At 33.0% G+C, this 10,794-nt stretch overlaps 1 protein-coding gene across 4 annotated transcripts in view; it reads left to right on the top strand.

Annotated features, from left to right (window-relative positions):
* Positions 1-6,191: 6,191 nt before the first annotated feature.
* LOC149156279 (subtilisin-like protease SBT3.15) overlaps positions 6,192-10,794 on the top strand; it is a 43,226-nt gene continuing 38,623 nt past the window's right edge. For 2 of the 4 annotated variants that reach the window (XM_089443113.1, XM_089443114.1), the window contains exons 1-3: positions 6,192-6,571; positions 6,663-6,752; positions 7,099-7,193. In XM_089443113.1, coding sequence (XP_089299239.1) covers positions 6,416-6,571; positions 6,663-6,752; positions 7,099-7,193 — 341 coding nt within the window. In that variant the 5' untranslated portion in view covers positions 6,192-6,415. Of the gene's footprint in view, positions 6,572-6,662; positions 6,753-7,098; positions 7,194-7,367; positions 7,466-7,670; positions 7,832-10,794 lie in introns of those variants that run through there. The other 2 variants (XM_089443111.1, XM_089443112.1) reach the window with 2 other exon arrangements.

Raw genomic sequence — 10,794 nt, 5'->3', positions numbered from 1 at the left:
CTCTTTGGTTTGGTGTAATGAATAAATCACACTTGAAGTAGTATATAATTTTATCTGGATTGAATCACAAAACTTGTGGGTCCAAATCTTCAAATATAACCATTAACCACAATCTCTGGACTACAAGGTAACATTATTAAGAAAGCCTTCCTGCCATTCGTTAGTCTAGATATTTCCTGGATTTATTTACAGAAAACTAGGTATAAGGAGCAAATTGAGGGAGAAAATTGATCTGAGTAGTGAATTAACGGAAATTCAAGATGAGGGGTTTTATTATTCGCTTGTTGGTGGTCATGCTTCTCCTTCTACAATTTGCATGGTGTGGTTTCAATGTTGGACAAGGGAATTTTTTTATGGAAATCAATCGCAGGGCGAACCTAGCGTCTGGCAGGCTATACTGTGCCATTTCTTCTTCCGAACTTATTGTGAAGCCAGAGAATTGGTAGGGGCAGGATTTCAACTTGAGATCGAATAGTTCATGCGAGGAGACTTATGAATTCATGGATAACTCTAATCACATTTCTATTAGCTAGCTTGCATCAAAACCATTTTCCAATCTTCTAATTCTCTCATAGGAATATATATATGATTTCACAAAATTTATATCAATATTTAATCCGACAAAACTGTGAAACTGAATTAATAAGTCAATGTGTGTTTCAACAATAATATTTTAGAATTAATTTAGTGTTATATGTGGTTAAAATTTTCAAATAATGTACTTTTAATAAATCATTAGTTTAAATTAAAATTGATTTTGAGGTTTATTGAGATTAAATTTTTTAAATCTAAATTTTTATTTATTAAAATTAAAATAAATTTAGTCCATATTTATGCTTACACATTTATAGGGAAAGAAATACAGGGGTCGACGTGTTATCTGAGGAGGGTTGACAACAAGATTGGGGATATGGAGGATTACAGAGATAGAAAATGGTGAGCACTGTGAATATTATCGCAAGCCTTTCATTGAAGGATTGCAGGTGATAGATGACGGTAATTCTTGACAATCCTACAACTCTTATTTTTTTATTATATGAATGTATATATTTATGAACAGTGATATGATGTCGATCTATTTTGATAGGCCACGGGCCTTACAGTGATTGTTTTTTTGACAATTTTGAACATGTATGTAACTATGATATGAAGCACTTTGTATGGTGGTCTGCCCACGAATCGACAGACAGGTTTTTGAACCTATAGAATGTAATTTTCATTATTATCCTTTTAATGAAAGTTACGTTTTTTCTTTTTTTCCATATATATATATATATATATATATATATATATATTCTTAAAATCTAATTAATAATTAGTCTAAATTTATTTTAATTTGAAAGTTATTAAAATTAAATTGGAAATGATTCTGAGAATTCTGCAAACCCTCGCGGTGGCTAGGGTTTCGCTATAGCCATTTGCTCCTTTGATGCATGGATCTACTAGCCACCCTTGTTGTGTGGCTCCTGTTAGTATTCTGATTAGTGGTGAACTCCCAAGTTTCGATAATGAGGATTGTCTCTCTTGAAGGAACAGTAGTTGATTCAACAAATCATATTTCTTAGGTGGATTAAGCCAAGGTTTCTTAAAGTGCCATGTTCAAATATGGATCTACTCTTAGGTTTGCTCAAGAAGCTTCTGCCTATAATGTCCTCCTAAGTATGAAGCACTTAGCTGCGAAAAAAAAAAAAAATATGAGCTCGGTTTGGTCTGTAGATTTAATGGGCTTTGGTCATGGTTGATTGATCTTCATAAGTGGATCTTTGAAACTTGGAAACGCTTGTTGTCTCAAGATCTGAATATCTACCCAATGACTCGAGGTTTTTTTGATGTTTTTTTATTCTCTTGAGGATGAGAAGCTTATTTGTGATTGTGGGCCCTAGTTTTGGGGTAGTGTTGGTCTTTTCATGTAGCCCTAAACTCCTACTTTTGATCCAGTTATGGCATCAATCTTTATGACTCCAGTTTGGGTAAGGCTCATGAAATTCCCCTGCGTCTTTGGAATATTCCAATATTAACTTTTATTGGAAATGCAATAGGAAAATTTTATTGTTGTAGTTCAACTAAGTATTTTTTAAGACCACTTATGCTCAAATATGCGTGGAGATGGATTTTAATAAGGGTTTCACTGCGAAGATAAATCTAAGAATACTAGACTATGTATGGGTTCAGAAGCTTGATTATGAAAATGTTTCATTTTGATGTTGAGTGTGTTATGAAACAAGGCATGTAATCAAAAATTGTCCCGAGATAATAGAGCTAAGAAAAGTAGTTGGAGGCCCAAATGGTGGGAAAGATCTCATAGTGAACATTATACAACATACAAGGAAGAAGAAACCCAAAATAACGAAGAGGCAAAAAAACAACCTGGAAGAAGTTCTTGTCCAAAAGGATTCATCAAAGGAAACAAAAATTAGTCGAGAGGAAGTACAAGTTAAGGAGGATTCTTTGGGCCCAGTGACAAAGAACGTCCATAAGGCGAGAAAAGCAACATCTTGGACTAATCAAGCAAATGTGGAAAAGACAAAGACAACAAAGATCACTCCCAAACGAGTGACCTCTCATATTTAGCTAAGAATACAGGTTGAATCTAAGTTGGGAAAAGGGCCAAACATATCTCGCCAAGGAAAACAAGAAGTCATTCAAAAGCAAACCGTCAAGTAGTGAAAAATGGCACATACATGTATCTGGATTTTGGAAGTATTTTGGAAAAAGATTCACTGGAAAGAGAATAATTTTTTGGAATATGGAGTTCTCACTTGAAGGTTTGGATTGAGTCTTCATACTCAATTTCAAATCCACAAAAATATTGATAATATTAAAGGAATGCAACAACTCTCGACCGAAACCTATATTTCTTTTTTTAATATAAATCTTCATCTCCATTTCATTAAAAGATATATATTAAAATTAAATTTTTTGAAATATAAACCTTTATTTATTAAAATTAAAATAAATTTAAATTAAACTAAATAAATAACATTACTATCTTATAAATTAAGATTAAAATAAATAAATAACATTATTATCTTTAAAATATTTCAAAAAAAAATATATATATATATATATATATATAACTGATAAAACAATATATAAAATGATATAACAAAACTATAATTCTTTATAAATATATTAATAATAAAATATAATATGATATCATATAGAAAATAAATTATAAATTATAGTTTGAACATTCTAAATAAGAATTTATAGATTATAGTTCGAATACTCTAAATAAGATTATAGGTGAAGAGATAAATCTAAAATTAATATTCAATAATGTGTGATGGAAGAAAAAAAAAAATCTATAATACTATTAATTTAGTTTTAAAAATTAGTTTTGTTTTTAAATTTTACAATAAAATATCATTTAAATTATTTATATATTTTTCTATATTTTTATTAAATTAGTATAATCTGTTGTAAAGAACTAGATTTAATGATGAAAAGAAAGGAATATTTTTATCATTGAACAAGGCTTAATTTTTACTAAAGGTTATAAGTTATTCTTACACTTAGAGAGATTGTAAGGTAGTTCTACATTTAGAGAGATTATAAATATAAAATAATGGAAGAAAAGGATACTATTAAGATGTTATTTTTGTGAAGGTTAGGAACACTTTGAGGTAGTACTAAAACATATAATAGAAATTATATTAATGATCTTGTGGCCCCTACACATATAAATGGATTGAAGTCCACTTTATGTCTTTTTTTAAAATTAATAAGATATAAAACATTTAACTATGGAGTGTATTGTCAAAACAGGTAAAAATTGCCAATTTAAAACTACATACATCTACTTAGCAAAAAAAATTGTAACTCTAACTTACAACCAAAAAAACCAAAAAACAAAAAACATCTTATAAATGGGAATATTTTCCAAATACTTTTAAAAATATTACATAATATAAAATTTAAACATACAATATATCAAAATATATATATATATATATATATACATTAAAAAATATATAAATTTTTAATGTTAATTATAAATTAACCATAAATAAAATAAAAAATAAAAATAAAAAAATTAACTTGCAATAATTCTCTCTATATTTATTATAAATTCACAAGTATTAAAATATATATAATAATCAAACTTAATAATGTTTAACATATACCTATCAATCAAACTTTGAGTGCCATTTGATCACAAAACTTTAACTTGCAATAATTGTCTCTATATTTATTATAAATTAAAAATTATTAAAATATATATAACAATCAAACTTAACAATCACTAAGATATACATAGCAATTAAACTTTGAATGCCATCTAATCACAAAACTTTAACTTATAATAATTAGGTAGTGTCCAGTGCATCATCTCCATACATCATCTCCATATCATCTCCATCTTGATAAGAAAAACTTTAATAACCTATTACATCATGTTATCTTTAATATAATATTATTTAAATTTATTTATAATATAATTATTAAAATAATTGAAATTAATGAAATAAATATTTTTTTTACTCTAATTTAAATTTAATATTTTTTTTTGTAAGCTGGGGTGGGACTCTCCGATTTACATGTCCATTATGTACCCTTCTATGGGGGAAGGGTAGCCCAAGATTTGAACCCAAGACTTCCGGTTCGGTGAGACTTCATTTCCACGGCCCTTGCCGCTTGAGCTACCCCATGTGGACTTCAAGTTCATATTTATATAACACATTTTATAATTAATTTTTTTAATATATATTAATTTATTATATTAAATTAAATTTATATAATATATTTTTTAATTAAAATTTTTAATATACATGAATTTATTACTAATTAATATAGTAAATATTTATATTTAATATTTTTTTTTTATTATATTTATTTGATATAACATCAATTTTAGTTGGTTCTAAAGTATCATTTAAAATTATTTATATTTAGTTAAAAAAAATTAACTAAATATAAAGGGTCTAATAATTAAGAACAAGTATTTTTTTCTAAAAAGTCATAAATTCAAAATCCAATAATAATAATAATATTAATATTAATTTATTATTAATTAATATATTCAAATATTTGTTTTAAAAAAAACTCTTAAATTATTATTCTAATTATTTTAAAATATTTAAAATAATTTTTTCTCAAATATCATCTAAAACTATTTATAGTGAGTTAACAATTTATCTTTTTAAAGTAAAGAAATATTGTATTTACCTAACATTTATTTTATTTCTTTAAAAAGTATTATAATATTTATTTTTTCCTAAATAATGGTAATAATATAAATCAGCAGACATTCCCAAAATCAGTTACTAATAACTTCCCCACTGATCTGTCTATTCATTATTTAAAAACAGTGACACTGAAATTGAATTAATCTAAATGGATTACTAATAACTTCCCCACTGCTGATCTGTCTATCTCATTATTTAAAAACGGTTACACTTGAAATTGAATTAATGTAAATGGATGGTAGTGACAGACTGCTTTGGATTACTGTATGCATGGTAGTGACAGAATTGGTTTGTATGCATGCCTTTCAAACGATCATGTGAGGACAGAGAATGAGTGGGAAGTTGCCTATCTTAATCCATGGCATCTCATACTTTCACTATTCCAGTAGGAATTATAATAGCCCAAACACATCTCATCACGTCATAGTTCCCTACTTTACTGGTTATGGAGGCATCAGAGTGCTAACAATCATCACAGGCATATTACTTATAATTTAGTTTTCCACTGTTGGCACACGTGAAGCAATTAGACATTGGAGTCGCCTTAGGGTAATGTTATGGTGATATATACACACGTGAATGGGCAGAATATCAAGATTAGGTGGAATAGCTTTTTCCTGGTCTGAAATTTGATTGAAATTCTAATATAGATTATACAGTCCTACCAGTCTATAATGGACCATTGTACCAATTGGATGAGATGGTATTGTAATCAACAACTGACCAATTGGATGAGATGAGATTGTAATTTTTTATGGTTTAACATGTATTTTTTTAATTTTGTAATGAATTGAGAATCCTAAAATAATTTGCTGAGCAATTAACTTACACAACTTGAACTTATCATCATTACAGCAAGTCTCTGCCTAATTTCAAATTTTCAATAAAATTAACCCAAAAAATATACCTAAACAAGCTCCCAGAAATAGTTAATCTATTAACTATTTTATCACAGACAATGGTTACCAAAAGAATCCAAAAAATAGAATCTGTAAACTGTAAACGTCATAGAAAAGAGAGAGAATTGGCCATTGTTTGGCCTAGCCACGTTCAATGTTTCAGATAGCTAACCTTAAGCGCCCGACAGAGTTCTCGCTTATCCAACGGCGCAACCTCAAGCGCCTCGGGATATGCGAGAACCTGGTCGGGTGCATGCCTTTTGCCGTTTCAGACTGCCTGTCCCAACAAAGGCTTGTTTTGGCCTGTGATAGGACGTCCTAAGTTTCATGCTGCCTTGGATAAGGTCCTTTCGGAATACCCACCTGCTGGTTTTAACAGAAAATGCGCACCTAGAGAAACCGATTACTGGTTTTTATAACTCTGGAGTTACTGATGTCTCTTTCATATATCAGTTCAAGTCTCACTCAACTTTTCAACACGGTGTACTGAACTACTCTCGTGTTTGTGAGTTGGAGATTCTTATTTGTGTTTTTTCCAGATTGAAATAACATGCATCAGTGCTTTCTGAAGCAGGCAACAATGGAGAAAACAAGAGTAGCCATGCTCACTCTGGGTTTCCGCTGGTTTCTCTGGTTTCAAATTGCCAATTCTTCTAATTCTCAGGTGAGGGACTAATCTGATGGTTTTGTTGCTGATAGTTTGTAGGACATTGTGGACTTCTAGATTGAAAATTTTGATGATACACGGTTTTGGCCTGTATTTCTTCAGTGGAAAAAAATGGAAACTATTAGGATTTTCAGTAGTATCTTTAAGTTATTTGTATAATGCATCAGTGCCTCAGTGATGTTATGTTGAATGGAATTTCTGCTAGCACATGACCAATTGAAGTTCTTATGACACAGAACTGTTCTGGGCTTAAAGTTAGAATATGCATGCTTGATTGTTTTATATGAAGATGTTTGTGAATTTGTTTTCTCTTTGATTCTGTACACACTGCTGGATATTGCAGGTTTATATTGTATACATGGGGAGTAAAGTGCATGATGACCCAGAGATAACCTCACTCCAGAATCATGAGATTCTTGCTGCTGTCCATGATGGCAGGTTGGTACCACAAATATTTCCTCTTTCAGATATGTTAACTTAATGCAAAGACCTCTCAATTTGAGGGAAGCTGTTAATATAGCATTTTTTAGAATATTTAGTATGAACTGTAAAATGACTGCTATCTTGGTCATTGAACTGTAAAATCTTTATTACACTCTGCTCTACCTATAGCATGGAGAAAGCCAAGTTATCTATGGTTTACAGCTACCGACATGGATTTAGAGGTTTTGCGGCCCAAATATCAGATACCCAGGCAGCAGATATGGCCAGTAAGTGATTTGAATATCACAACCATCAATTTTAGATCAGTTCGCTAAAAATTGATGAACTAAACCAGTTTTTACTCGATTTCTTGAACTAATATGTCTATGTTTTTGCATTAACTAAAAAAGGGGGAAGTGGTTGTTTTCCCACTATCCTTTTTGTTTGAATTCATACATATATTTATCTTTATAGCATCCTTTTGAATTGAAGAGATGCCTGAAGTTGTTTCTGTATTTCCCAACAAGCTGAGAAAGCTCCATACAACACACTCTTGGGAGTTCTTGGGCATGCCAGATGACAATTCTTTGGAAACCCCAACTGACTCTACTAGACTTCAAGAGGACATCATCCTCGGTAGGAAAGAGTGTTAAGGACCCCATAGAAAGAACATTAAACGATCGACAGAAAACAAGCCAAGACAAGAGACACAAGATGTGGCAGCTAGCCAGGGACAAACCCCACAATATGTGGGGAAACCCTTTGATCAAATCTTCTTTTATCTTCAATAATTCAGCAGAGAGAAATAGTACAATAAATCTGATTCATATCAGCAGTAGCAAACCCTAGATTAGCAGCATCAGCATTAACAGCTTCATTATCAAACTAGGGCAGACGATATCTCACAAAGCGACCGTTGGATTGACTTCATTCCACCACCAAAAGTTGCGGCTTCTAGAGGAGGTTCAGATGAACCTACAGCGCAGTTCAGATGATGAGATCTTCTAGGCCACACAGGTCAATCTTTACTTTTGCAGTTGCAGCTTCAGTTTTAGCAGTTTCCGGCTTCAAAATAGGGCAGTCGATATCCTGCAAACCGTTCGTCGGATTGACTTCATTCCACCACCAAAAGTTGCAGCTTTCAGAGGAGGTTCAGATAAACCTACAACGCAGTTCAAAAAAGGAGATCTTCTAGGCCACGCAAGTCAATCTTTACTTCTGCAGTTGCAGCTTCAAAATCAGCAGTTTCCGGCTTCAAACTAGGGCAGTCAATATCTTGCAAACCGTTCGTCAGATTGACTTCATTCCACCACCAAAAGTTGCAGCTTTGAGAGGAGGTTCAGATGAACCTACAGCGCAATTCCAAAGAGTAGATCTTCTATGCCACGCAAGTCAATCTTTACTTCTGCAGTTGCAGCTTCAAATTCAGTAGTTCTCGGCTTCACATGTGTGAGAGAGAGACCCATTTCAGTGCAGTAGAGAAGAGACTCATTTATGCGCAGTATAGAGAGAGAGAGAGAGAGAGATGTGATGAGATGAGTGAGTCCAAATGAGGAAAAGTCCTCTTATATTTATACACAATGTTGGTGGGTGAATAGATGCGACTGTTGGGCTTCTGAGCCTACGTGAGTTGTAGGTCGACTTGATAATAATTTCATAATCAAAATAAATTCATATCTCCATGAATACTTATCGGAATCGGATGATCTTTATATCAATCCTACACCTCTCGACGAGAGGAATCTAATAAAAATATTATCAACCATGAATAAGATGACCCACATGAAGTTTTGCCCTGGTTGCCAATTTTAACAGTATGCCTCCCCCACATCCATGTTTTTTTTGTCGATCCATCAAAATAAGCCCATGGAATAAGCATGGTGCAATATTTGTGAATATTATCTTGTTTCGTTGGAACCAGCTACACCAACAAACCATAACAGCTGGGTTCTGACACCTGTGTGTATGAGCAGTAGACCACCATCGGTGTCATAATATCCGAAAATCCTGTCCCAACCAATTGTTTTGAATCTGTAATTTTGCAGTAACCTCGATCCAAATGGAAGTAGTGGTTGTGCATTTTAGGAATAAGTGATCACATGTTTTCATTTCCCTCTTGCACAATATGCACCAAGTCTGGCCGTGAAATGTGCATTTTAGTAGGTTGTCTGATGTAGGAACCTTATTCTATAAGATGCACCACATGAACGGTTTTTCCTAAGGGATCGCCTTCATCTTCCGTAATAAATCCCACCACCATTCCATAGAAACGGGTCTGCATTCATCAATAATATGTAGGTATCCGTGTTTGGGGGTGCATTTGCCATTTGGTGAGTGTGACCAGTTAGTTCATCCTCCCACTCGGTAATCTAGACATGTGATTCCATCAATGTTATTATATAGTTTTTCCAATTTACCTTCCAGCATGGAGGGATATTCAGTGTGATGGTATTTTTCCATGCCTGGCAGAACATATTAGTATGCTCTAGATCTATAGTATGAGCCAAGTTGGTGTGTCCTGAGTCCAATAGATGTTGTATGAGCCCTGGTGGGAGTAAATGAGCCTTCCCACAACCAATCCAGGGGTCCATACCAATCCAAACAGAGCTTCCATTGCCAATTTTCCATGTCAATCCGTCCCTAACATGGTCCAAAGTGTTGAGGACTACCCTCAAGACTATAGATATGTTATTCCTATCCCAAGTAGGAAGCCTAATCCAGTCATGCAGATGTAGTTGAGAAATGTATTTCTAATAAATGACATACGTCCAAAGGTTCTTAGATGATAGAACATTCCATCCCAATTTTGTAACCAGTGCACAAGCAAAGTAATCTAGATTCTTCAATCCCAATCCCCCCCATTTCATTGGAAGTGTGATTTTGTCCCATCTGACCTAGGCGAGTATGTGTCCCGCTTGTTTTCCCCTCCAGAGAAATCTATAGCATAATTGTTGTATTCTTTTAATAATGCCCTTTAGTATCTAGGCCAAGGACATCCAGTAACCGGAGTGGCCTCCAGGACAGATTTCATGAGAATCAGTCTCCCCGCTCTAGACAACCACCTATGATGCCAAATATTTAATCTTCTTTCAATTTTCGCAACCAACCATACCCAGATAGCAATCCGATAGTTTGATGGTTTTAACCTAAAGCCCAAGTATTTGAGTCCCTCCTCAATCTATAGAGTGATAAATGGGAAATGATGAAGTGTGGAATGGATCTTATTTGGGTTGCACCCAAAAGCTGATAGAGTGGATTTATGACTGTTGCATTTCATACCTGTAGTGATGCAAAATTCAAAATGCGGCAACAAAAGAAGTGGAATCACCTAATGATCCATTCAAAAATATGAGAATGTCATCCACAAATAGTAGATGTGTGAGGATGAAATTGTTGATGATCTTGATACCCCTTTGTCTACCCTGCAATCGATTTGTCGAGATGAGCCTACTCAAACCTTCCATGATCATTAGAAATAGTAGAGGGGAAAGTGGGAAACCTTGTCTCAATCCTCCTTCCGCATGGAAAAAGGACGATGTTGATCCATTGATCAGAACACTATACGATACATTGGATATGCAGCACATAATCCGTTGGATGAAGGATAGAGGAAATC

The sequence above is a fragment of the Pinus tabuliformis genome, chromosome 9 (genome assembly GCF_031772625.1).
Source record: "Pinus tabuliformis cultivar Carrire ecotype Pingquan chromosome 9, CPIR1, whole genome shotgun sequence".
NCBI classification, from domain to species: Eukaryota; Viridiplantae; Streptophyta; class Pinopsida; order Pinales; family Pinaceae; genus Pinus; species Pinus tabuliformis.
Note: the sequence above shows the minus strand (reverse complement) of the source record. Positions and strands in the feature narration are given on the sequence as shown.